The sequence below is a fragment of the Zeus faber genome (genome assembly GCF_960531495.2).
Source record: "Zeus faber genome assembly, chromosome: 22".
Lineage (NCBI taxonomy): Eukaryota > Metazoa > Chordata > Actinopteri > Zeiformes > Zeidae > Zeus > Zeus faber.
The window spans coordinates 5,310,801-5,337,624 of record NC_137209.1 but is presented as its reverse complement, the minus strand read 5'-3'; the positions used below and the strand labels follow the sequence as shown (position 1 = coordinate 5,337,624).

The 26,824-nt window shown below is 45.6% G+C and overlaps 3 protein-coding genes across 3 annotated transcripts; 1 reads left to right on the top strand and 2 right to left on the bottom strand.

The window, feature by feature from the left end:
* Window positions 1-5,142: 5,142 nt before the first annotated feature.
* Window positions 5,143-5,760, bottom strand: LOC307246825 (uncharacterized protein; the record flags this gene model as incomplete). Its single annotated transcript, XM_080022851.1, has 2 exons — window positions 5,143-5,281; window positions 5,616-5,760. 2 exons carry the CDS (start codon window positions 5,758-5,760, stop codon window positions 5,154-5,156), a joined length of 273 nt encoding a protein of 90 aa, XP_079878977.1. The 3' UTR covers window positions 5,143-5,153.
* A 1,798-nt stretch (window positions 5,761-7,558) lies between these two features.
* Window positions 7,559-11,215, top strand: LOC307247073 (E3 ubiquitin-protein ligase-like; the record flags this gene model as incomplete). The annotated part of the gene is made up of 4 exons (XM_080023138.1): window positions 7,559-7,643; window positions 9,721-9,821; window positions 10,404-10,577; window positions 10,760-11,215. 4 exons carry the CDS (start codon window positions 7,559-7,561, stop codon window positions 11,213-11,215), a joined length of 816 nt encoding a protein of 271 aa, XP_079879264.1.
* Window positions 11,216-18,211: 6,996 nt separating this feature from the next.
* On the bottom strand, window positions 18,212-26,558 carry faah2b (fatty acid amide hydrolase 2b). The gene is made up of 11 exons (XM_080023114.1): window positions 26,231-26,558; window positions 25,081-25,163; window positions 24,627-24,763; window positions 23,804-24,013; window positions 23,452-23,571; window positions 23,207-23,342; window positions 22,067-22,184; window positions 21,695-21,814; window positions 19,411-19,522; window positions 18,811-18,999; window positions 18,212-18,724 (listed from the first exon to the last, which is right to left on the bottom strand). Exons 1-11 carry the CDS (start codon window positions 26,411-26,413, stop codon window positions 18,549-18,551), a joined length of 1,584 nt encoding a protein of 527 aa, XP_079879240.1. The 5' UTR covers window positions 26,414-26,558; the 3' UTR covers window positions 18,212-18,548.
* Between the last annotated feature and the right edge of the window lie 266 nt (window positions 26,559-26,824).

Here is a 26,824-nt window from a genome sequence, read left to right as displayed (position 1 = left end):
TTTGTTTTATTTGGAGAAAGAGAAAGAGAGCGGATGGGATGGAGCCGGTGACCATATAAAGAAATCTGTGACGAGCTGACGTCAGCTCATGCAGAGTAGAAGAAAACACTGAAAAGCGATGGTTCAGAGCGGATTGAAGACTCCACTTTACATTGGCATCGGTTTACCTCATTATTTGACACTTCTAATATGAACCGACATAGTAACATTATATATGCCAGAAAATACGGAAAAGCATAATAGGTCCCCCCTTCAACGACAAGAGTCAAGGAAAGGGTTCCCGGTGGGAGGCTTCACCCCATCCTACATTAGATCACACATTCATATTTTATATAGTTGAAAATATTCATTAATTTCTGTTTTAAAGGGGCGATCAGTAACAAAGGAGTCCTAGTAGAAGCCAGAGGAACTACACCCACATTGGCAATCGCGTCTCCTCCTCTTCCGCATTGACCCCTGACCGAGGCCAGACCTCTCTGCTCTGCTCCCTCCCGCCCCCTTGAGCTACGTGTCCTCAAAGTGACACAACGTATAAACTGCTGCCAATCCAATGACATTTCCTTCATGTCCAGTTAAGATCATACATACCGTGGCAAGTTGTTTGGAATGCAGTGGCACTTTGACTTACGAGTTCGATTCGTTCCGTGACAGAGCTCGTAATTCAATCTGCTCGTATAGCGAATCAATTTTCCCCATTGAAATTAATTGTAATTCCATTAATCCGTTCCAGCCCCGCCAAAAAACACCCCAAATTTTTTTTTGTTACGTGTTCTTAAATAAACAAAATGTTTTTTCTAAATAACAAATATTGTATAAAAACGTAATAAAACGTAATAAGAGAGAATGTAAAGAAATAAACTGGTTTTATAAAGTAAATTTACCTTGGAGATCAGACGACTTGGACTAACGGAAGATGCTGGCGGAGGTGGAGGCTGGAGGAGACAGGCGGAGGAGGTTGGAAGAGTTTGTTTCGTGCTTTTTCAGTCGCTTTCGTTTGTTGCTACACTTTTTTGCTGAACTTAATTGCTACCATTTATTTCAATTTTTTTGTTCACTTCACTTTCGCTTAACTCAAAAAAAATCGCCAATTCCATCACACGCACACCTCGCTCACGTTTTTCTATGATTTCATGCTTTAATTCAATCGACATCATCCGCTTCTTCGTCTTCTCGGCACTAACTTTCTTCGGACCCCTGGTTAGATTTTTTTTTGGGGCAAAATAACTGCACAAAACGCACAAATCGCGAGCACAAAACACAAAAGAGATGCTTCCACGGTCAGGTCACCACGTAAGGTGAACGAGTAAGACGCGGGATGCTGGCTGGATTCGCTCGCCACGCCAACTAGCGGCGGCGTACCTGAAGCTCGCTCCTCGTAACTCACAACGACGGCTCGTAACTCACTGTATTTAGAACGACCCCCAAACCTTCAGAAGGTTTGTACAGCTATATACGTTTGCTGCTCATTGTTTCGGTTGCATGACCTCATGGATGTCCACCGCCGAAACTGTTTCAGTGCTTCCTATCTCTGTGATCATGAACAGAAAAGTGAACAAAGTCTGCGTGTTTTGACCGGCATTTACTCATTGGAAAAACCAGTGAGTGTAATATTGTCATCGTTATTCATTTATACAACATCAGACACATATTACCTTCAAGTTTCTTATAGTTTTTCAAATTAGAAATGTTCTTACAAAGCTTGCATCTGCTTTGGCCTCACAGTGGTTACAATACAGTTGGTCATCTCCAAAGACTCGCGATGGACTGAAAAATGCCTCCAAACCATCCACCTGTAAGAAGCGTAATAATTATTACACAAATTTACTTTGCTTATGTTTCCAGTGATTCTTTGCCAGTGGTACTCCAACTTTTGTTTGTACATGGTTGTTTAAATATGTTATACAGTATATGTGTTTCTATAGCCACATACGACACTGTAGTTTGAGCCATCCTTAATTGGAAGCTGCAGACTCCAAAATCCACCTTCTGTATCAGTTCTTTGGTTGCAGCCACAACAAACGATGCTGTGGATTAATTTGCCATGGAAGATCTGTGAACAGACAAAGCACAACGTGGTCAAACGAGCGGCGTTTCTGTTTGTAACTGCGTACTTAAATATTTGCCGCGTAAAATCGAGGACCTACCCGAGACGCCTCCAGGCTGGAATTACTCAGAATCTTTTCAAAATACTCGGCTGCATCTTGTTGCTTGTAGACTGAAAAGTGCATTAGTTGTTACTTTGGACGGTCGATCAAAGACGGTTGATTGACTCACAACGCAGGCCTACTGTTACTTTGTGAAAGGATGGGTTCCACTTTTTTCCACCCAGGCCTTCTTGAAAAGCTCACAATATTCAAAATATGTTTGAAATATACACCAAGGTACAGTATGTGGGACCACAATGTGAGTTTCACGTTTTCAAAAAGTAGATCGGTTGTTTTTATTTAGGACTTAAACGTTTTTCCCATTGAACTGTATTGAAGCACTTGCAGCAGAGTGGTAAGTTTCTCAATAGTCAAGCATTGTGCGAGGTTGTTATAATCTGTTATAAATGATGAAACCCAACACTTTAATAAGATAGGATAAGATAGTACATTATTTATCCCCCGAAGGGGAAATTCAAGTCTTAAGGCATAGGTTGAGAAATAGCGAACCTATCCTTTAATATTTTGATTTTCACCCACCTTTTTGGATCCCCAGTCTTCTTGTGATGGCATGCGTTTCTGTTGTGTGTCTCTTGAGCGTGTCAAACAAGATGTTAAGCTCAGAGTCGATATGCGTTGTGTGAGGATTGTCATGGCAGTATCTACAGTAACAAATATATATACGTGTGATTAGAAGTTTAACCTTGACAAGAGCTGATATCAAACTACTGCGTTTAAGGTTAAAGTGGTAATCCATAAGATCATCTGTTTTGGGAGGGTAACACTAGACACATTTCTTTGAATTTCATTCAAAACTGCAACGTTGGTGGGGATATTTCTCCATTGTTCTTTTTGGATGTTCATCCATATCAACAGTTTACTGGCAACAACTGGCTTCACTTCTTTATCGAATTCACGGCAGCTGCCTTTTTTTATCATAATGTACGCCAAAAAAACATTATTACATTTCACTGCAAATATGTATGAAAGTATGTATATGTATGTGACAAATAAAAATCTGGAATCTTGAATCTTGAATCTTGAAACCTTTCAAATGGTGCACATTTGAAAGTTCAGTAGTAAAGATCAACATTGTAAAATGCAGCAGAGAAACATAGAATTAACATGGGATCAGAGTTCAGGGGAAAAACCACCCTGCACAATGCAAAGATAGAAAACAAAACATACTTCTCCACAGCCTCTCTGAAATCTTTGGTCATGAACAGAACTTGCAGCACACTGTTGAGATAGCAAGTTGCTCCTTGGTTTCTCAAGCCGTGGTAACACACTGCGGGGGGAGAGGCTTTAATATTGGATATAAACTGAATAACTAATACAATTTTTCATACTTTAAATCAAACACTATACCTTGAGAGTCTGAATAGTTCGTAGATTGCTTTTTTTTCTGACGGCGCACCACATTGTTGTCCTTTGAATCAAACCACATAGGAAACTTATATTTAGGTTATGATCATTTATAATACACGAAAAGGACAGAAAAGAGATATGCGCCATTTTTTAGTGCCACGGACAGTATTGGCAGAGATGCACTTGGTGGTGACGGGTGAAATATCCTAAAATACAGCATCTTGATCAACTGACCGTTTCCAGAAAGGAAGTTGAGCGTCTTTCTTCCCCGGGCTGAGTGAAGCGCTCCGGGCTGCCTCCGCCGTTCGCAGCAGCATCATCCTTCTGTTCAGCAACATGTCATGTTTTCGAAGAATAAATACATCATGCTTAAGTTATTTATTTACTGTTTTTATTTGAAGTAAAACGATGAAATGATCCGTTCAAATTGCACCGCCGTGGTTCGCGACTCGGGCAGATGCGAGCGCCTCTCCGCATTATAATGAAATGGATCATTTATCGACCAGTATTTATTTAAATTTACATTAAAATGAATTGGGTAAATGTAAGTACAGTAAATGGCAAGGAAGAATGACACGATGTAGGTACTAAGTTTCTATTGCTGGCTTTACTTTCTCTTTCTGATTTCCTCTCTAAAAACAAGGACTTTTCACTCAACAACAACACACTGGGTGCGTCGACAACGCACCCGCATCTGTGTTTTATCAATGGAATCAATAAAAACAAATAAATAAAATCATCTCAATCAATCAAATGAATCGTGGCTCGGCGCTGTGGGCCCGAATGTATCGAACGAGACGAACATAAAACATTACCTTAGCCCTTGTTTCAATCGCAGAGACGCTTGTTTGTTCTCTTTTGCGACCCTGTTTCTCTCGCCCTTCGCGCATGGTCGCGTCTCACGTCTCACGCGTCAAGATTCTGGTGGAGAATATACTTACAGTTTCGAATTGAACACATCAGCCCTCATTGGGTCGTGCAAGAGATCGTGCATTTCATACAGAAGGAAATATTTAAGAAACAATATCAACAACAACAACAGCAATAATAATAATAATAATAATAATAATAATAATAATAATAATAATAATAATAATAATAATAATAATAATAATAATAATAACATTACTACTACTACAAATAATAACAATTGTTATAACAATAACAACAACATTTTTACAATTATTATAACCCATACCAAACCAAATTACAACATACTGTTAAGCACTTGTAGTGCAACGTTTATTGAAGTCAGGTTCCAATAGGTTCCAAACTTCCAATTTCACTGCATATATGTATTACGCACATTTTGGTATGTTTTAGTATTTTTAGAGCTTATAGAGCTTATTGTGCGTAATCACCAGGTGTCATGACATTTCACTGCATATATGTATGCCCGTATGTATATGTATGTGACAAATAATCTCTTGAACTTGAACTTGAACTTGAACTTGAAGGTATGTATATGTAAGCGACGAATTAAAATCTTGAGTCTTGAATCTTGAATCTTGAGTCTTGAATCTTGAATACTTCAGAAAGTCGGAAGACAGAGGGGACGGGCAAACACGTCGAACGAACGTCGCCAAAACGACAGAACTTGAGCGGCTCGATGGAGCCGCTTGACGGACGCATCCTCGGCCATCACAGCCCCCCAGGAACCCTAATCACCATCTGGATGATGGACAGGTGCTGCACCCCGTAGGACGACAGCAAACCTCCTTCCAGCATCTTGCTCGTGAAGATCAACCGGATGGTCTCCACATCGGACCCTGGGCGTGGAAACAGGATAAAGATTTATCGACCCAATCATCATATATACATCACACTAACAAAACAAGACAAAACAAAACAAAACAATATCAACCACGTTTTCCGAGGTCACTTGAACGCACCATTAGCCGTATCCCAGTCCAGTTTCTATTCAACGTCAGTACGTTTTGCGTGACTTGTTCCAACTTTTGTCGGGTTCTCGCACCAAATCAAGTCCGTTCACACTTTATTGACGGAGCGCATTTCACGGTGGTGTTATTGCCGAGCCTACGACAGAGCGGGACCTGTGCGTGTATGTGGAATACCGAACGGGTGAAGGTGCGCGACGCGTACCGGCGTTCCCCGGGAGTCTCTCGGCGATCTTCTGCTTGAGCTGCAGCACGGTCATGCTCCTCATCTGCTCCTCCGTGTTGCACAGGTCCACGGTGAACTTCTCCCCCTTCAGCCCGATCACCGTCACCTGGTAGATTTTACCCATTTCGCAGCAGCTCGGCGGCGGCGGTTTCCGAAGGAGAGCGACCGTGTGTGGGACTCCGCCGTGTTAAGTGCGCTCCATCACTTTCACTTTCACCGCTTGTGGAAAACCATAAGCGTTTATTTATTTTCTTTTTTTTACATTCTTTCTGTCTGCCCCCGCCCCCCATAAATATTTTCTCATTTTCAACTGGAAATAATCTGATGTTATTCATGTCTATGTTGTTTTGTCTTGAACGGGATACGAAAAGGGTTCTCGAGGAGATGGGGGGCCTTGTCATAAATAAAAAGTTTGGGGGAACCCATTGGATAACAGACTTTATCACTTTATTTATTAGGGTAAAAACTAAAGAGACAAAAGCGCAGGAAAGATATGACAAAGAATTGAAATTGATCAAATATTTTGAGAGGGTGGATTATGTTTTGCTTTTTGTTCATACTGTGTGAGTCATGAGCCTTCTGCTGTTTCTGTCAGTGGTGGTCATTTTCTACCCAGTAACAGGGTTATGGAAATCCCCTGTAAATACTGTTGCTCTTCTTATCGGAATTGTACCACGCCCAAGCACCTAGGACTTGTAACTTTCAGTTTGCAGTTTGTTAAGACGCATACATACAAGAGACAAGATAGAAATCATCAATAATAATATTACAACTACCACCACCACCACTACTACTACTAATACTACTAAGAAGAAGAAGAAGAAGAAGAAGAAGAAGAACAAGAACAAGAACAAGAACAAGAACAAGAACAAGAACAAGAACAAGAACAAGCAAACAACAATGTTATTAGTGGTCCAGGCAGTTTGTATTTGTTTGATAGGTATGTCACAAACACCTCGTGGTTGAAGTTTCATTCAAATCAATCCACATACGTAGCAGATATTAATGCAAAACCGACCACATTTGATCAATATCATAGGGTCCAATGCATTTCACGCCGAAATACTATGTCCAACACGGCTAAAAGTATCTGACTAAGTATCAGATAGTTTTAGATTTAAAAATTCTGAGGATGTTCTATGAACAATATCAATAGGGGAACAAGCCCTACGGACTGTACCACTAATAATTTTAATAATAGTATTATTATTATTATTATTATTATTATTAATAATAATAATAATAATAATAATAACAATAACAACAACAACATTGTTTTTTTATGATTATTATGATTATTATGATTATTATTTTATTATTATTATCATCAATAATAATAGTATTACTAGTACTGCTGCACTACTACTACTAATACTACTACAAGTAATAATAATAATAATTAAACAACAATGTTACAATTATTATTATCATCATCATCATCATCATCAATAATAATATTACGACTACTACGTCTACTTATAATACTAATAATAACAAAAACAATAATTTTGTTCTTATTATAATTCATATGATCAATAATCATAATATTTCTACTACTACAACCAATAATAATAATAATAATAATTATTATAATAATACTAATAAAAAATAACAATGTTATTATTATTTTCAATAATAATAATAATAATATTACTACTACTACTTATAATAATAATAATAATACTTCAGAGAATAAATAAATAAATAGATGCATTATAATCCTTAAGTTTCGAGCTATGATTTCATGTGGTTTATTGGAAATCCATGAGTCATTGTCCTTTTAGAAAGTGAAAGCGATACCGATTAGATAAAACAAAAAGTTGTGGCGACAGGCGCAGCGTGCCTGTGTTCTAGTCCCGTTTCCTGAACCTCATACAAACGGCGTCGAAAAGGCTGCAAGAAGCTCCTGCGAGGATTTAAACATGAGTTCAGAGCACGAGAAGGCATACGACCCCAGTGACAGCACTCTGAAATTCGTCGACAGACCAGATGACCTGGATCCGCTTCGTGAGTAACGAAAAGCAACCAAAGTTGTCGAATCCAAATAAGACACACACTAAGAAGGGGAGACATGTTTTGTACCTTTAAGAAAACAGGAATTCTCTCCATCTCTTTTGACTGTTTGTTATTATTCTCCAACCTTGCATTTAACCGAATGTCATCAGTTTTTTCCACCCATAAACCCATTCATTCTGTAACTCCTCCGAGACCAGGGGTGGGCAAACTTTTTGGCTCAGGGGCCACATTGACTTTTAAAATCTGACAGACGGGCCGGGTCAACACAAGATGCATACATATCAAACATAAACAGAAAGAAAGCATTACAGTGTTAATACGCTTACCTTTTAGTGGGAACAGTGTTAGTGATCACCCATTTTTGCCAGTGCATCGGAGTCTGGCGTTAGTTTTGTTGTGGCAATTCTCAGAACAGATCTGAGGTGTTCATCACTCAGCTAGGATCTGTGGGGTGCTTTGTTGGTGTTAATCACACTAAAAGTCTGTTCACGCACATACGTAGAGCCAAACAACAGCAGCATCCTCTGTGCCATCTTCTGGATGTTTGGAAATTTGGCTGCACGTTCAGCTCATTCATGGGTCAGTATGTCCGCAGCAAAAGCTAAATCACAAATCCAATCTGTGTCACTCGGCTCAGGAAACTTGTCAGCGTTCTCAAGTAGCTCCAAAAATGAGATAATCTCCTGTTTGAGCTCCCACACTCGTTGACATACTTTCCCCAAACTCAACCAGCGGACATCAGAATGGTAAAGCAAGTCCCTGTGATCAGCGTCAGTTTCTTCAAGAAACTTAATAAACTCACGATGGTGAAGTCCCCTCGCTCGAATAAAGTTAACAAGTTTTACAACTGGCTTCACCACGTGGTCAAGCTGCAATCTGGATTTACACAGTGAATTATGCAGTGTAGGAAAATGACCTCCTGCTCAGGGTTGTCCTCTTTCACCCTCCCCTGGATTCTTTTGAGCAGTCCGACGTTTTTTCCCGTCAGATTTGGCCATCCATCTGTGGTAACGTTGGCGAGCGTACTCCAAGGTAGCTTGTGCCTCTGATGACCGCCGACACACTGTCATACAAGTCCTCTCCCCGTGTTTTCCCTTTTAGGGATTCCACGGCAAAAAACTCCTCCGTTATCTCAAGATTGTCATTAATCCCTCTGATAAAAATTAAAAGCGTAGCGGTGTCCTTTATGTCATTGCTTTCCTCCAGTGCCAAAGAATATAATGTAAATGGCTTCGCTTTTTTGTTTAGCGAGCGATGCTAACTCTTCGTCAATTAGTTCACCACGGCGAGTCGCTGTCCTGCGTGATAAGCTCATTTTTTCAAATCTGTTCTTGCTCTCAGGACACAAGATACCTGCTGTCTCTACCATGCACTCTTTGAGAAACTCCCTTTCGGAGAAAGGCTTGCTGGCTTTTGCCAATTTGAATGCCAGCAAATAACTTGCCTTCGTGCTTGATTCTTGGATGACAGTTTGTCGGATAAAGGTGTTTTGCTGAGCTTGCAAGCCAGCTGCCAACCTCTGAGCGGTAGCCGTCCGTTATGCGTTGATTGGTTGTTAGCGTAATAAGCACGCTTGGTGGAAAAGTGAGGGCTGATGTTGTATTTCTTTAAAACCGCAATAGTTTCTTGGCAAATAAGACATGCAGCCTTTGACCGGATTTCAGTCAAAAAGTATTTAGTTGTCCATTCCTTATTAAACACTCGGCACTCACTGTCGACTTTTCTTTTCTTTGGCCCACTCATTGTTGCAGATGGCTTCAGAGTAGTAGCAGAGTAATAACAGAGAGTAGCTCGGGTTTCGCAAAATCAAGTCACGCCAGGCATTACAGGTCAAGGTCAAATTAATGCAGTCATAATTATGAATTCTGTACCAATCTTCGGTGGGCCGGATTAAAAAGACCAACGGGCCGTAGTTTGCCCACCCCTGTCCTAGACTGTGTCATGTCTTGTTTGCGAAGGAAAATGTGACCTCGAACATTTCCTGAACGAAATGACGATTTGATGTTGTCAAATAGTTTTGCCCCCAAATCCTATTTTCTCCTTCACCTGTCTCTGTTGGGACCCTCAGCCCCGGAAGATGGAGACCTGGCGCAGAGGGCGGAGATGTCCTGCGGTCACGCCGTCACCCCCGAGTCCCTGACGGCCTGGTGCCGCAGCTTGCTCGACCAGGTGGGATCAGGCGGGACCAAGGAGCCCGATTGTCTTGGCTTACCGGAATAAGCGGAAGGGTCATCAGTAAATTCCCCCGGGAAACAACATGAGGGGCCATTTAATATGGAGCTATGGGAGGCGGTATTAAATGATTCAATGACCCAGATAATGTACAATTCGTGATGTTTTGTGAAACCATTATGACGCCTTTGTTTAAAATCAGGACGTTTGTGCAAAAAATTAAAATACTTCCTTCATACAAAAGAGATGCAAAACTGAAATGTATGTTAAAGAACAGCTGCCGTCATCTCGCAACTTGAGAGGGTTACCTGGCGGCATCACTGAACCTCACTTAACGCCCCCAAAAAAGGTCAAACCTCACACTTTGACTGTGACAACATCTACATAGGAGCAGCCTTGGATTTTCAGGTAGAACTAGAGGTTGCAGGTTGGGAACTCTCAGCTTGCAACAGCTAAATACGCTGAGCAGATTTGTTGTGAAGTCCAGGGTTCGGGATTGTCCAGCAGTAAAAAAACTGTCAGCACGGAACTCCTGACGCGTTGGGTGGTAATGACACGTTGCCTTCTCTGTCACTCCAGGGCCAGTATAAATTCAAGTGCCCTGCCCTAAAGGAGGGCACTTTGCAGAAATGCAACAAGGAGTGGCCTTATCAAGAGGTCCGTCGCCTGGCTGTTTTGACAGCTGAAGAGATGCAGCACTTTGAAGAAAACATGGCCCGTCTGGCTGCCACACAATTTTGCGAATTTAAAGCGGTGAGTGTCCTTCTTGTGTGCCACCCTTAAGCGAAGCGACCTGTTGAAAGAAAAGATAACAAGAGCTGTGGATGTTGGTTACTGTATTCCCCTTTCAACACTTTCTGATATAAAACTGCACTTTCATACTTCACTATACTTTTATTTTGTATATTCTTACTTCTGACCTCATCCCTAAATAGTGTCCCGGGTGCAAAACCTATGTGGAGAGAGAGAACCTGGGCAATCTCTGTGTCCAGTGCACTCTTTGCGTGGCGGACAAGAAGCTAATGAGGCAGTTCTGCTGGCAGTGTCTGAAGCCGTGGAAAGGGCGCGCGCCGCGCTCAGACCGCTGCGACAACCACGGCTGCGTCAACCTCGACCTTGCCATTCTGAAGAGCTGCGGGATGACCACGCTCCCCGCGGTGGAGGGGGTCCACACCTGCCCCTCCATCAGAGCCTGCCCCACGTGCGGCCAGAAGGTGGAGCACGACCGGAGCGGCTGCAAGAACATCATCTGCCCCCGGTGCCAGATCGAGTTCTGTTTCATGTGTCTGAAGCTCACTCCTGAGTGCTTGAAGGAAAGCTCCTACTTCATCCCCTGCAAGGGCGGAGTCGCCCCGAGGCAAACCTCCATACCCATATGGCGTAGAAGCTAAGAAAATGAAATACACTGAGAAATTATCCAATCCAGCACGCTTTCAGAATTAATGGAATAGTCTCTATTGCTACGACTTAATAATGTAATCTAAGATGTTTCTGCCAAGTAGAAGTTAACCTGTCAATTAGAGCTTGAATGACTATGCATGCATTCATAAATAATAAAGTTTATATTCCATTCATGTGGGGTGCATGTTTGTTTGGTTCACCTTAACACCTGACTAGTGGGACTACTCTCAGTCCTGTGCCTGTCCACAATATGAACATTTAGACATGACTCCTATTTAGGGCCCTACCAAATTCATGGCCGTGAAGCACCAAAGAGCTACCGTGCCAAGTCGCACAGATTACCCCGCCCGTGCAGCCGGTTTGTGTTTCCGTGACGATGGAGCCGGAATCAGCGGCAGGAAGTCCTTAGAAGAACTGCAACACATTCAGTCACGCATTCCGATAAAAGGAGCCGTGGTTATGTCCACGCTCTGATCTGCCATTTCTTCAGCAAATGTATACGAAACGATTTTAACACTGTAGAGTGAACCCCGTTTGAACAACAATAACACTGGGATGCAACACACTGTGTGTGATGAAAAGGGTTTCGGCCCGACTGTGTGCGCTGAAAAAAAGTTTAATTTAATCATTGCCATGAAATGACGTATTTGCCTTTTTTTAAATCCGCAAAATCTGTTACTTTTGAGAACCTAGTTCTGTGAAATTGAGCAAAATGTACCGTGAATTTGGGACGACGCTATTTGTAAGGAATGATAAAATGCAGGAAAAGAAAATGCCACTTATGTCTCATCACAAACACCACAAATAATCAATTCAAAACAACGACTGGACCTCCACCTCTGCTCTGTCCACTCAAGACCGTCTGTGAGAGGACACACACACACATGCACACACGCACACACTCACACACGTACACACACACACACACACACACACACACACACACACACACTCTGTGTCCCAGGAACTTGTCTTTACATGATTTTGATCTTCCTAAACAACAGCTAGCCTCTGAAATCTTTTCAGAGGCTAGCTGAAGCACCTCCTCTGCCTCCAACCCCTTCTGTTCTGCGCATCTTCCTCCCTTACACCAACCGCCTACATGTCTTCCCTCACCACATCCATAAACCTTCTCTTTGGCCTTCCTCTTTTCCTCTTGCCTGGCAGCTCCATCCTCACCATCCATCTCCCAATGTAACTCTCATCTCTCCTCCACACGTGGCCAAACCATCTCCATCTGGCCTCTCTCACTTTTCCACCAAACTGTCCAACCTGAGCTGTCCCTCTAATGTACTCATTCTTAATCCTGTCCATCCTTGTCACTCCCAATGAAAATCTCAACATCCTCAACTCTGCCACCTCCAGTTCAGCCGCCTGCCTTTTTGCCAGTGCCACAGCCTCTAAACCGTACAACATAGCTCAAGATTCAAGATTCAAGATTTTTATTTGTCACATACATATACATACTTTCATACATATATGCAGTGAAATGTAATGCAACGCACCCGGTGATAGCACACAATAAGTCCTAGGAAAAAGTACAAAAATAAAATAAAATAAAAAGTAGAAAATTACTTTCTAATAGACCGACTAACTGACTCCTAAAACGTAATACAGTAAGTGGAATACTTATAGAATAAGATAAAAAATATATAGAATAAAATACAATAAAAAATAGATTGAAATAAAATGGAATAGGTTGAAGGAATATGGCTATGTATATACAGATATGTGCATTTAAAGTGGCATGTGAATTAAAGTGGCATGTGAATGTGAATAGTGTGAGGTAGTGTTTGGGATAATACAGCACAGTATACAACAGTACGGCGCAGCAATACGGCATCACGAACAACCCTGAACAGTGACACAGTATGCGGTACAGTATGCTACATACAGTACAGTAGGTAGTGGAGCCTAGTGCATGGCTCAGTTAGGACCCCTGGTGAGGTCAGCGTTGACAGTTCTTATGGCTTGCGGGAAGAAACTCCGTCTCAGTCTCTCTGTTCTCGCTGCGTGACTGCGGAGGCGCTTGCCTGACCGCAGCAGCTGAAACAGTCCGTTGTTGGGGTGATGAGGATCCTTCATGATCCTACGGGCTCTGCTACTACACCTCCTGGTGTATAACTCCTGCAAGGGGGGGAGGGTAGTTCCAGTGGTACGTTCAGCTGAACGCACCACCCTCTGCAGGACCCGCCTGTCCTGGGCAGTACAGTTCCCAAACCAGGCAGTGATGTTGCCTGTCAGGATGCTCTCCACTGCTCCAGAGTAGAAGGACTTGAGGATCCTCACCGAGACCCGGAATTTCCTCAGCTGCCTGAGGTGGTAGAGACGCTGCCTCGCCTTTCTCACCAGAGTGTCTGTGTGAACAGTCCATGTTAAGTCCTCTGTGATGTGGACTCCCAGATATCTGAAGCTGCTCACCCTATCGACAGAAGTCCCATTAATCCACAAGGGCGCGTGCGTCCTCGATTGTGATCCACGCCTAAAGTCCACAATCAGCTCCTTGGTTTTGCTGACGTTCAGGTGTAGGCTGTTGTCCTGGCACCAGAGTGACAGGTCAGCCACCTCCTCGCGGTAGGCCTTCTCATCGCAGTCGGTGATCAGGCCCACGACCACGGTGTCGTCAGCAAACTTGATGATGGTGTTGGAGCTGGACCTGGCCACACAGTCATGTGTGTACAGGGAGTACAGTAGGGGGCTGAGGACGCAGCCCTGGGAGGATCCTGTATTCAGGGTGAGGGAGCTTGACATGTACTTCCCCACCTTGACCACCTGGGGGCGGCCTGTGAGGAAGTCCAGGATCCAGGTGCACAGCGGAGCATTCAATCCAAGCTCCATCAGCTTGACAGCCAGTCTGGTGGGGACTATGGTGTTGAAAGCTGAACTATAATCGATGAACAGCATTCTCACATAGGCCCCCTTCTGGCCATCCAGGTGCGTGAGCGTGGTGTGCAGTACCTGGGAGACCGCGTCATCGGTGGATCTGTTCTGCCGGTACGCAAACTGCAACGGGTCCAAGGTGCGGGGGAGGGAGGCGCAGATGTAATCCTTAATCAGCCTCTCGAAACACTTCATGACCACCGAGGTGAGGGCCACCGGACGGTAGTCATTCAGGCAGGTTGGAGAGGCGATCTTCGGGACAGGAACGACGGTGGACCTCTTGAAACAGGATGGGACCACTGATTCAGCCAGGGAGATGTTGAATATTGTGGTGAACACCGGAGCTAGCTGGTTAGCACAGGTCTTCAGTACTCGCCCAGATATGCCATCTGGGCCCGCAGCTTTCCTGGTGTTCACCCGCATCAAAGCCCTCCTGACCTCGTGCACGGACACTGAATGTGCGCGCTCATCCCCAGCGGTGTAGCTCCAATTAGCTGGCGAGCTAGCGGTGCTGCTGCCAGACTCGAACCGCGCATAAAAGGAGTTCAGTTGGTCCACACTCGTGGCTGGGGAGGAGCTGCTCTTGTAGTTTGTTATTGTTCGCAGCCCCTCCCACAAGCGTCTGGTGTCCCCCCGCTCCATCTGCAGCTCCACGGTGTCTCTGTACGTCCGTTTAGCGTCCCTCACCGCCCTCCGCAGATTGTACGACGCCGCTTTGTAATTGTCCATGTTACCAGATACAAGTCCGTCGTTGTAAGCGGCCGTGCGCGCATTCAGAGCGCAGCGGATGGATTTATCAACCCATGGTTTCTGGTTTGGAAATATCCGAACTTTCACCGTGGGAACGATTTCATCCGCGAGCGTAGCCACAAAACTCACTACAGCCTCCGTAAACTCGCTGACGTCACTTGAACTCGCTCGGCACATGTCCCAGTCTACGTCAGTCAGAGCGTCCTGAAGCGCAGCCTCCGATTGGTCCGTCCACCGCTTCACTTCCCTCGTCATCACCAGATCCCGCGCGATCAGAGGCCTGTAAACAGGAAGCAGCGAGGTCGCGGCGTGATCTGATTTCCCGAAAGCAGGAAGCGACACGGGCTTGTATCCGTTCTTGTAAGGAGTGTAACAATGGTCCAGAGTTCTGTCTCCCCTGGTGGCACACGTGATGTGTTGGTGGAAATTTGGCAGAACTTTTTTAAGGTTGGCCCTGTTAAAGTCCCCAGTCACCACCACAGCCGCGTCGGGATGTCTGTTCTGAAATCCGCACAACACATCGTACAGGACCGACAGAGCTGCGTCGGTGTCCGCTTGCGGTGGGATATAAACGGCTGTAATGATGACCGTGCTGAATTCCAGGGGGAGATAAAATGGACGGCATAGTATGGTCAGCTGTTCCAGGTTCGGCGAGCAGGAGTCGGAGAGGAATTTGGTGTTGTTCGCGTTACACCAGCGGTTGTTTACCATTAGGCAGACGCCTCCACCTTTGGATTTCCCCGACTCTCCCGTTCTGTCGCCGCGGAACACGGAGAAGGCCTCGGCTGGACGTATGGCTTCATCCGGCACCAGTGGGGTCAGCCATGTTTCCGTCAGGCAGAGGACGCAACAGTTCCTCGTGTCACGCTGGAATTGAATCCTCGCTCGAAGTTCATCCATCTTGTTCTCCAGGGACTGGACGTTAGCAAGAAGGATGCTTGGCAGAGGTGGACGGTAAGGTTGCGTCCTCATTCTGACCCGAATGCCGCCTCGTTTACCTCGGTGCTTCCTCCGTGGGCCCGCTCGTGGAACAGCGGCTCCATTTTTGTTGTTGTTGCGAGTGTTCCCGCGTAGGATTTCCGCCGGCCACTCTGCTCCCACGGATAAAAAGTCCCAAAGTTGTTAGTTTAGGGAAATTTTTATATCCATGAGTGCATCGCGGCCGTGTGAGTTAATTGTTGATGTTTTTCTGGCGAACATCGTGATTAAAAAAAGGAAAAAAATACTAAAGAGTAAAAAAGTAACCGGAGCGCCGGCGCAGGCGACCGCTAGGGGCGGCGCCACTATCGCCTCTATCGCCACTATCGCCTAGCTGGTCTCACTACCGTCCTGTAGACCTTCCCCTTCACTCTTGCTGGAACCTTTCTGTCACAGATCACTCCGGACACTCTTCTCCACCTACTCCACCCTGCCTGCACTCTGTTCTTCACCTCTCTCCCACACTCTCCGTTGCTTTGGATGGTCGACCCCAAGTACTTGAACTCATCCGCCTTCTCTTCTTTTCGCGGCCCTCCCTCCCATTCACACATGTATTCTGTGTTACTTCTGCTGACTTTCATTGCTCTTCTCTGTAATGCCTCATGCCTCTACTTCTCCAGGCTCGACCTCCACCTGCTCCCTACTCTCGCTACAGATCACATTGTCATCTGCAAACATCATAGTTCACAGAGACTCCTGCCTGATTTCATCTGTTAATCTGTCCATCACCGTTGCAAACAAGAAAGGGCTCAGAGCTGATCCTCGATGCAATCCCACCTCTACTTTGAATGCCTTCGTCACGCCTACTGCACACCTTACTACTGTCTGGCTGCCCTCATACATATCCTGTACCACTCTTACGTACTTCTCTGTCACCCCGGCTTCCTCATGCAATACCACTTCCTCTCTCGGCACCCTATCATATGCTTTCTCTAAATCCACAAAGACGCAGTACAACTCCCTGTGGCCTTCCCTGTACTTTTCCATCAGCATTCTTAAAGCAAACATTGTATCTGTAGTACTCTTTCCTGGCATGAAACCATACTGCTCATCGCTGATCCCCACCTCTCCTCCTAACCTAGCCTCCACTACCCTTTCCCATGGCTTCATGCTGTGGCTGATCAGCTTTATTCCCCTGTAGTTACTACAGCTCTGTACGTCTCCCTTATTCTTGAACATGGGTACCAGTACACTTCTTCTCCACTCCTCCGGCATCCTCTCCCTGGGTGGTGTTGAACAGTCTCGTTGAGAATGCCACTGCCATCTCACCTAAACATTTCCGTGCTTCCCCAGGTATGTAATCTGGGCCAACTCATCTTCTTTAATGCTGTTCTCACCCCATCCTTGCTAAATTTCTGCCCTTCTTGATCCACTATCCCTACATCATCTACTCTTCTCTCCCTAATTTTTTTCATTCAACTCCTCAACAACCACTATATTACTCCTTCCACCTTCTCAACACACTCTCCTCACTAGTCAGCACATTCCCATCATTATCCTTCATCACCCTAATCTGCTGCACATACTTCCCAGCATGGTTCCTTTGTCTTGCCAATTGGTACAAATCCTTTTCTCATTCCTTACTGTCAAACCTCTCATACAACTCATCGTATGCCTTTTCCTTTGCCACTTCTCTCTTCGGCTTGTACTCCTGTCTACTTTCTTCTTCACCAACCTGTATTTCTCTATGCTCTCCTGTAATTCCTCATTCCACCACCAAGAGTCCTTGTCTTCCTTCCTCTTTCCACATGATACACCGAGTACCTTCTTGGCCGTCTCCCTCACCACTTCTGCAGTTGTTTCCAAGGCATCTTGTAACCCTTCATATTGCCTGCATTACCTCTTCCCTAAATTGCACGAGACACTGCTCCTTTTTCAAATTCCACAATTTTATCTTTGGCTCTTCTATACTTCAATTTCTTCAACACTATGGTGACTAGAGTAGAGGTTCTCACCAACAGGGGCTGCCAGCGAGCAACAGTAACGGAGCGTTAAACACGGTGACTCAGTCAGGAGTCTCAGTGAGGTTTTTAGACTCGTTCAATAGACTTGTCGAAAGGCTTCAGTTGTAATGACAAATGAATTCACTTCAGTGAAGTGTTGTGCCAGCTTGGATAATCTGCACTTTTTTTTGAAGTATCATTCTTACTGAAGCTTAGAAGTTGGACTTTTTAGTGATTAAAAATCCACGTTCTGTCTAAAGCGTACAGCGGTGACTCTGGAATTAACATATTGCTGCAGAAAGTTGTAGAAAACATGAAATGGCTCAAAACATTGGCGGGGGCCTTTTTTAATGGGGTCGGACCAGATTCTTGATGAGATTTACCTCTTTGCTGGCTTTCCAAACCAACCAAACACTGAAATAATCAAATCGGAGGGGGGATTAACTGACAACTTTTATTTTGCTTTTATTAAAGAAGCCAGATTAATACCAGCATAAGCCGAGTGCCAAAACCAAGACGAGTCTAAAACCAAATTTAAAAAAGTAACCATGTTTCAAAGCTTGTGCCCATCAAAACCAAAGTGCCTGCCGCTAAAGACACGCTAAATGATAATATATTGATTTACATCTCTTGAGCATTTTATCAAAGAACAAATAGCTGATTGTAGCATTTGGTGAACATTGATTACACAAAGGTAGATACATCTACAATCTCCGCCTCGCTTGATTTGGTTAGAGGTCGGCAGTACTGCAGCCTGCCCGTGTGTGTGGTTTCAGGTTGCCCCGGGGTCCCTCCAGCCTCCGAAGGTGTCCTCCAGGTAAAGCGCCACAGCGAGGGACAGGCGGTCCTGCAGCTTCCCCGCCACCACCTGCACCCCCATGGGAAGTCCCTCCTCACTCAGCCCCAGTGGGCACTGGGTCACCGGCAGGCCAAGGATGTTGATTATACCTGTGGAGGTAGACGGCCGGGTGAAGTGGTACCATTTTAGAACCGTTAAAGCTATTGTGTCTCATCTGCAAGTGTAGTACGCTGACCAGTGTAGGCAAAGTCCAAGGGTCTGAAGAGAGGATGGTGGTGTTTGGGTGCCACGTTTGGATGTGTGGGATAGAGCAGCACCCCGTCGCTCCCTAAAAGCTCATCCATCTCCTTCTGCAGCTTCTCTTTCTGTTGTATCACGAAGGACGAGGGCTTGGACACGTGCGTCATCTCCACTAGGGCCAGACCTGAGAATGTCAGCAATAACATGAAAGACCACACGTGCCCACAATCAGTACAAAACCATAGATAGATCATGGGATATTTTCCACATTTTTATGATATGATATAAATAAAAGATATGAATTACTGCAGACAAACTGGTTATGTGTCTAATGTCTAAATCAATTGATGGGTTCTCCATGCTGAAGGATGGAACAATTACATTTTGATGCAAACCCAGAGCTCCATCAGACTTTGATGCTTTGAATATTATGTTTTGTTCTACAATACACCTACAGTATGACATCACAGGGCTGTATCCACTAGGTGTCTGCAGGACCTGCCCTGAAGTGAATCTTCATTCACATCAATTATTTTAGGTGCATGTGGTTTCATGTATGTTGGTCGGAATAATTCAAGACAAATTATTCACTTACCAATGGCGGCCATGGTGTGGTCAGATTTTCCCAACATCCACTTCATCAGCTCCCACAGGGGCCACATGGGCCGCCCCGGCTCCCCCATCAACTCACTAAATGGCCTAACAGGCTGAGGTAAACACACACTTATGCTTTTACATTAAGGATTTGGTGGAGAGGCACTAGGGTTAGTTTCAGAAAAGCGGGATTCCATGTGGCACGTTGAGCTGTACAATCTGTGGGCTTATAGGCTAAACTACAGTGAATGCTGCTGTGATGACTACACACATACTGTACACTCACCAGCCACTTTATTAGGTACACCTTGCTAGTACCAGGTTGGACCCTTTTGCCTTCAGAACTGCCTTAATTAATCGTGGCATAGATTCAACAAGGTTTTGGAAACATTCCTCAGAGATGTTGGTCCATATTGCCATGACAGCATATGCAGTTGCTGCAGATTTGTCGGCTGCACATCCATGATGCGAATCTCCCGTTCCACCACATCCCAAAGGTGCTCTATTGGATTGAGATCTGGTGACTATGGAGGCCATTGGAGTACAGTGAAGTCATTGTCAAGTTCAAGAAACCAGTTGGAGATGATTTGAGCTTTGTGACATGGTGCATTATGCTGCTGGAAGTAGCCATCAGAAGATGGGTACACTGTGCTCATAAAGGGATGGACATGCTCAGCAACAATACTCAGGTATGCTGTGGCGTTTAAACCATGCTCAGTTGGAACTAAGGGACCAAAAGTGTGCAAAGAAATATCCCCCACACCATTACACCACCACTAACAGCCTTAACCGTTGATACAAGGCAGGATGGATCCATGCTTTCATGTTGTCTACGCCAAATTCTGATCCTACCATCTGAATGTCGCAGCTGAAATGGAGACTCATCAGACCAAGCAACGTTTTTCCAATCTTCTATTGTCCATTTTTGGGGAGCCTGTGCCAATTGTTGCCTCGGTTTCCTGTTCTGAGCTGACAGGAGTGGCACCCGGTGTGGTCTTCTGCTGCTGTAGCCCATCTGCTTCAAGGTTCGACGTGTTGTGCGTTCAGAGATGGTATTCTGCATACCTTGGTTGTAACCAGTGGTTATCTGAGTTACTGTTGCCTTTCTATCGTCTCGAACCGGTCTGCCTATTCTCCTCTGACCTCTGACATCAACAAGGCATTTTCGTCAACACGACTGCCGCTCACTGAATATTTTCTCTTTTTCGGACCATTCTCTGTAAACCCTAGAGATGAGGTGCGAAAATCCCAGTAGGTCAGCAGTTTCTGAAATACTCAGACCAGCCCGTCAGGCACCAACAACCATGCAACGTTCAAAGTCACTTAAATCCCCTTTATCCCCCATTCTGATGCTCGGTTTGAACTTCAGCAAATCATGCTCTCCATATCTACATGCCTAAATGCAATGAGTTGCTGCCATGTGATTAGCTATTTGTGTTAACAAGCAATTGAACAGGTGTATCTAATACAGTGGCCGGTCGGTGTATATACACCAGTTATGTAAACTGTTAATTCCACACACATTCTGCCCACTACCCTTTGAGCTACATAGGGTTGGCAAACACAATCCTGTCAAAGGATGTTTCCTGTAAACAAACTTGTCACATAGGAGGGACATTATCACACAAGTTATATATGCAGTCGTTACAACCTTTGTTTTGCTGTTAGTAGAGGTAAAAGTAAACATGCTAACAAGTGTACAAACATAGAAGAGCGTTAACATTCTAGCTCTAATGTTGGGAGTCCACAGGTTACTTCTTTGACAATTTCCTGTTTGTTTTCCACACTCCTTGAGAAACTGCTACTTCTCATGTGTTAAGGTGTAGAGTGCAGTTGAGGCTACACACTGTTTGTCCTGGAGTCCCAGGGGGTTTCTTTAGCGGCTGAAGATACACCGGCACCAAAACATTCCACACGGTACCAGTGTCAGTCAGTTAATGAATGCATGACGGAAGACAAAAGAAAAACGTTGAGAGAGAGGAGTAGTGTTTTACACTCGCTGAGCGGATTATCTTGGATTTCTGGGCAGCGGCCTGTATCTGCTACGTGACTTAAGACACTCTCTCTCGCTCAGGGGACGGGGAGCCATGGCAACGGGCTGTTACCAGACTTCTCTCCTCCCTGTGGCCTGGTAAAGTGTCACAGTACCTGTGGAAGGGGGGACTGCTCGTCTCACAACATTACAGTCGCACGACACTGTGAAAGGATCCACTGGATCACCAAAAATGCATGTAAATGCCAGGTGTAAATGGGGTCTAACAGATTTTGAGACAAGCCTACTGTACCTTGCCCTCCTTGTCCGGGAGGCCCATGTAAGTGTCCCAGATCTGGAAGCTGTACCGGAGCCCACTGAAACTCACTTCCTGGACGTTCACCCCGAGGTCTGCCTCCACACGTTGCACCACCTGGAGAGCAAAGCCTTCACACATCAGTGTGTGTGTGTGTGTGTGTGTGTGTGTGTGTGTGTGTAAGATACGGTTTCTCCAGATGAGGGCGATTCAGCATCAGATATGGCTTGAAAATACACTGAAGTTCATTTTCACATCTCACAGTGGGTGGATTTATGGAAATAATCTGTGACGAGTCCCCACCGTGAGACATCTTTGTGAGGTAAAGACATTTCAATGTTTCAGTTTTTGTTTGTGAGCGTTACCCACCTTCCTCTGGATCTGAATGAGCTGTTTGTTCACAGGAGACGTCACAGGAGAGCCACCGTCGTGAGGGATTGTGAAAAAACGTAACTTCTTCAGGTCGACCTTCTTAGATAAGGACAACCTATGCACGCGCCCGCGCCCGCACACACACACACACACACACACACACACACACACACACACACACACACACACACACACACTTCTCCTCAATGACTAACTCTTCAGTGGGACATTTAGATAGACAGACTTGTGATTTAAAGACTTAAAGTAGTCCATTTGCACCTGATAAATTAGACCAAGTTGACACAGAATGCAAATTCAATTATTAACTAACTTTGTGATGCTTGCATGGAGCAATGAATGTAATTAAACCTTTGGTGTATTTGCATAGCTTTTCGCGCGCGCGCACACACACACACACACACACACACACACACACACACACACACACACACACACACACACACACACACACACACACACACACACACACACACACACACACACACACACACACACACAAACTCTCAGTCTAGAGTTGCAACACAGCTGAAGTTCACTCAAGGTATTGTCTCTAGGGCATTAGGAAGTTACTTATTGCTTTCCAGATTAACCAGAGGCTTCCAAGGGGCTTTGACCTGCCCCCATTTCTAGCTAGTCCAGGAATTCATAATGTTCTTACACCAAGTTTGGCATTAGAGTGACCGGGTATGAATGCAGAAGAAGAGTCCAAAGCAGTTTGTCGGTAATTCAGTCCCCCAGGGAAACAGAAACACTGGGCACAAAGGGACGCATAGAAAGAAAATGGAAGGAAAACTGGGGGTGAATGCATGAATCAAAGTTGTATCTATTAACAGCCTCGTGTCCTGGTAAGACTCTGAACCTTCGCCGGTTGCTGCTCAGGATGAGGGCGCCCAGTCAAAAGCCTTGCTTGTGTATTTTACAATCTGGCTGCCCTTGACAAGCTGCCGTTTCAGTGTGGCTGTTCATTAACGGACTGTGGAGCATGCGGCACCGCATGGGTGCCGCGTGCTCGAGGTTTAATTATATGTAAATGTTCGAGTGATCAGTGATGTTGGGAAACAGGATTTCTCATCTGCGCCCCTTTCCTTAAATATGTGTAAAAAGATAGATAGATACATGCGAGCGTTGGGGCCAGCCATGATTTTCAGCATGGGGACCAGGTCCTCTGCGTAGCGGCACATGGGCCCAGTGCTCAGGTATTCCTCCTGACACCCTGATGCTGTAGGAAACTGGTTGTCGTTCGCCACCACACCTGAGAAAATAGCATACGAAGCGGTTTCATTCGACAGCTGGAGACTGAGGTCTGAAAAAAGGCATTTTATTATCCCGTCGGCAGTGACACCGGGTGTTTTTGCGCTTACCCGGTGTGGTTTTATGGCCAAATACTCCATTGAAGAAACAGGGTATGCGAATGCTGCCACCGATGTCTGACCCCACCCCAATTACTGAACCTGCTCCACCCAAAATACTGCCCTCGCCACCTGATGGTAGGAAGGAAAGAAGCAGAAAAATGTTGTTATGGTGATGGGATTTTGTGGCAAAATGGAAGTAGTATTCGCATTGCATGACAGTATATTACCATTATGTAGTAGTAGTAGTGTGTATTACACTTTTCTTTCTGTATTATAAGAGCAGTGAACAATTAATAACTTTGCTTAGTTCATTCACTCACTGCTCTCTGGTTCCCCGGACTTCCTGCTGTCCGGCACCTACCTGAGCTGCCTCCAGGTATCCTTTCCAGGTCGTACGGGTTGTTGGTGATGCCGTAGAGATGGTTGTGGGACTCGGACCACATGCACAGCTCGCTGGAGTTGGTGACTCCCAGGGGAATGGCACCTGCTCTTTTCAGCAGGGCCACAGGCGGAGCGTCCACGGCGGCCACCACTCCACGCCTGGAAACTAAACCTGCAGTTTGGGGCATGCCTGGCGGGGAAACAGAGGAACCGTTGCAGAGAAGATATGTGGAAAAATCTATTTTTCATTGGTCGACTTGTTGATGCTTTTTTTTTGAGTGACAGGTCAGTGGCTACTAGGGCTGGGCGATAAGTCAACATTTTCCCACCAGCCACAATCAGTCCAACATCCCCCAAAGAAAACAATCGTTGATTGACTCAGCCACTTGCCGTTTGCTGACACTTGTAGTCACGTTTTTGCAAGTGACTTTTTAAACAAGCTTTGAGTAACTGTAATATAAAACAACTTTTTGCTATTGCTGCTATATACAGCCAAAGTGTAACGTCGGTTGCAGCGGGTGTCTAGTCTCTTACCTTATCGCAAATGTCTCCAAAAGAGCCAATAAAATCCTGAAAAACTTGATTAAATGCACCATTTGTGACTATTCTTCTCGGTATAACTGTGCGACTATACTGTGAGCTTTTCGTTTTCCAAAAGGAGATTTACCAGGTTTTTTTCAAGGCATCAACAGTGGTCCCATTGCACCACATTTAAGCACGGTGAGGACCTGCAGCAGAGGGGTAAGTTTCCACAACTTGGAAGAAAATGATTTTGCGTGAGATGTGCACTGCATGTTAGTTACCCTGGAGGGCAAAGGCCTCTTTGACGGAGAGTGGGACTCCCAGTAAAGGAAGTCTGTCTTCCAGTACCTCTTCTCCCCCCGTCTCCTCCTCAATCAACTTATCCACCTGCGAGGCCTCCTGGAGGGCAGCCGCGAACCTGTGGAGGGTGGGTAGAAGTTATTCATAGAAAAAAATATATATAATTCATAAGTATATCAGTTAATGTTAATGAGAAACCCAATAAGTTCCACAGGCTTCAGTTCAACATCAACCTGAGCCAAACATCAACTTTGATCCAATGTACATGATGGACTAGAATGAAGGGGCTGGGGCAAAGATTAGTTTAAAAAAAAAACTGAGAGGCAATCAATTAATAATAATGATCTGAAACTCATCTTATGACAAACTTGTGATGAAGCAAAGCAAAGTGCTGGTGAAGCTACTTTGAAACAATGAAGACATTTTAATACTTGCCTGTCTTTGACCATTGCATTGAGCAATGGGTTGACTTCCTGGATCCTATCGATATAAGTCTGCACTACTTCCACACTGGACACCTGGACAAAGAAAAGGTGTGTCCGTGCTTATTTGTCCGTCGATGAATATGAATTTTAGATGTTTGCCAAAGTTGGATGGTTTCATTTCAAAACGACTCCCGAAAGCCGAAATGTATTCATGCTTTACAGGTTGTGTTTGTTTTTGGTGCAAATTAACCACCAACGCCGGTTCGGAGGAAATGCTCCTCGCCCCCCAGACTGGTCAATCTCTCAACCAGCCCACGGCCAGGCAGGGGAAAAGCCACAGGGGCACGTCGAGACAAAACTGAAGGCGAAACAGACTCTGTTGTCACACCTGCTCCCCCGTGACCCGCGTGGGTTTTCTTTTTCTGTTTCATCTTTGGGTGTAAATGTGAGTGGTTGCCTTTCCCCCTCTATCCCCCGCTCAGGTCCCGGCGCCACAACCCCGACGACGGTCGGCACTCGGGCTCGGTCCCCTCGGAGTACGGCAGGTGCGTAAGAGCTCTGCCGTCCCCTCCCTCTGGTGTCGGATCGCCTCCTCACCTCGGACCGCGCGTGCGCCTCCGCCTCCCGGGCCGGACCCCTGCGTTACCTGATCCCCGGGCTCTTTCAGTCCGCCCTGCTACCCTTTGTCAGCCGCCAGCCCCTTCTTCCTGGATTTGCCTGCGCCACTCCCCTAGTTTGTAGTAGGAACCCTCAAAACATCCGTCTGCGTTTGGCTTCTGTCGCCTGTATACCCCGTGACGCAAGTGGAGCGTTGCACTCGGGGCTGGTGACTGTCTTCATCACTTTCACATCATCGTCTGCTTTTCTCGATGACCGCTGACGCTTCTGTGAGCACAAAGCCCCAGGGTCCACTGGGCAGGAGGCGTTACAACGAGGTCATCTCATTTAATGATGTTGTCGCGGGTTGTTATTGTTACATTGCGTTTGTGTACTGGAGGACGGAAAAACCTCGACAAAAAAAAAAAGCCAAAACATACATTCTTCTGTGTGTGCGTGTGTGTGTGCGTCATTCCACAGGTGTGTCACGTCACTGTCCTGATCACTGTGTGCTACGTCAGAGCGGATAATATCGGGGTTATATTTGTTTTGATCGTACAGACCTCTCTCCGTCGGATCTTCTGGGCGAGTTGCGTGGCCGACACGGTGAGCAGCGGGTTGGTAGCCGGGGGAAGCTTCCTGCCTCCCGGGCTCCGGGGAGAGAGAAGCCAAAACAGCCCGAAGAGCGCGGCCATGAGCGCCCGGAGCAGCCAGGCCTGCACTCGCTCCAGGAGGGACAGCGCCATGTTCGGAGCGGGGTGACCGGAGCGCCTCCTTCCAGCCGACGTCTGACACACGACGGGATCCCCCGCTGGGGGGGGGGGGGACGTTTGTCCCACAATGCACCGGGTTCACGGAGCCTCGGTCGCCGCGCGCTGCCGAGCGTGTACGCTGCGTTCAGGTGAAGCTCGTAAATCGTGGGATTTCCCGGGTCCCCCCCCCCCCCCCCCCCTCCGCCCCTGCGTCAAAATGGGTCCCGCTGCGTCCGCTCGGGAGATACGTGGACGCCGGCTGCGAGTGTGCGCTTGCTGGCGGAGCTCCTGTGGACTTATCGTCGAGCATCTCTCATCGAGTCCATTGTAACCATCACGTTTATGGTTTCCCTTTCATAAATGAATATTGCACACGTCTATGTAATTGTATTACGCGGACGCCAA

Excerpts from the sequence above, each read along its gene's own strand:
- faah2b (XM_080023114.1), bottom strand. The coding sequence starts at position 26,413 with ATGGCGCTGTCCCTCCTGGAGCGAGTGCAGGCCTGGCTGCTCCGGGCG. Across the intron at positions 24,764-25,080 it reads AATGCAATGGTCAAAGACAG|GTTCGCGGCTGCCCTCCAGG; the intron begins GCAAGTATTAAA and ends CACCCTCCACAG. Across the intron at positions 19,523-21,694 it reads TCCCGGACAAGGAGGGCAAG|CCTGTTAGGCCATTTAGTGA; the intron begins GTACAGTAGGCT and ends TGTTTACCTCAG.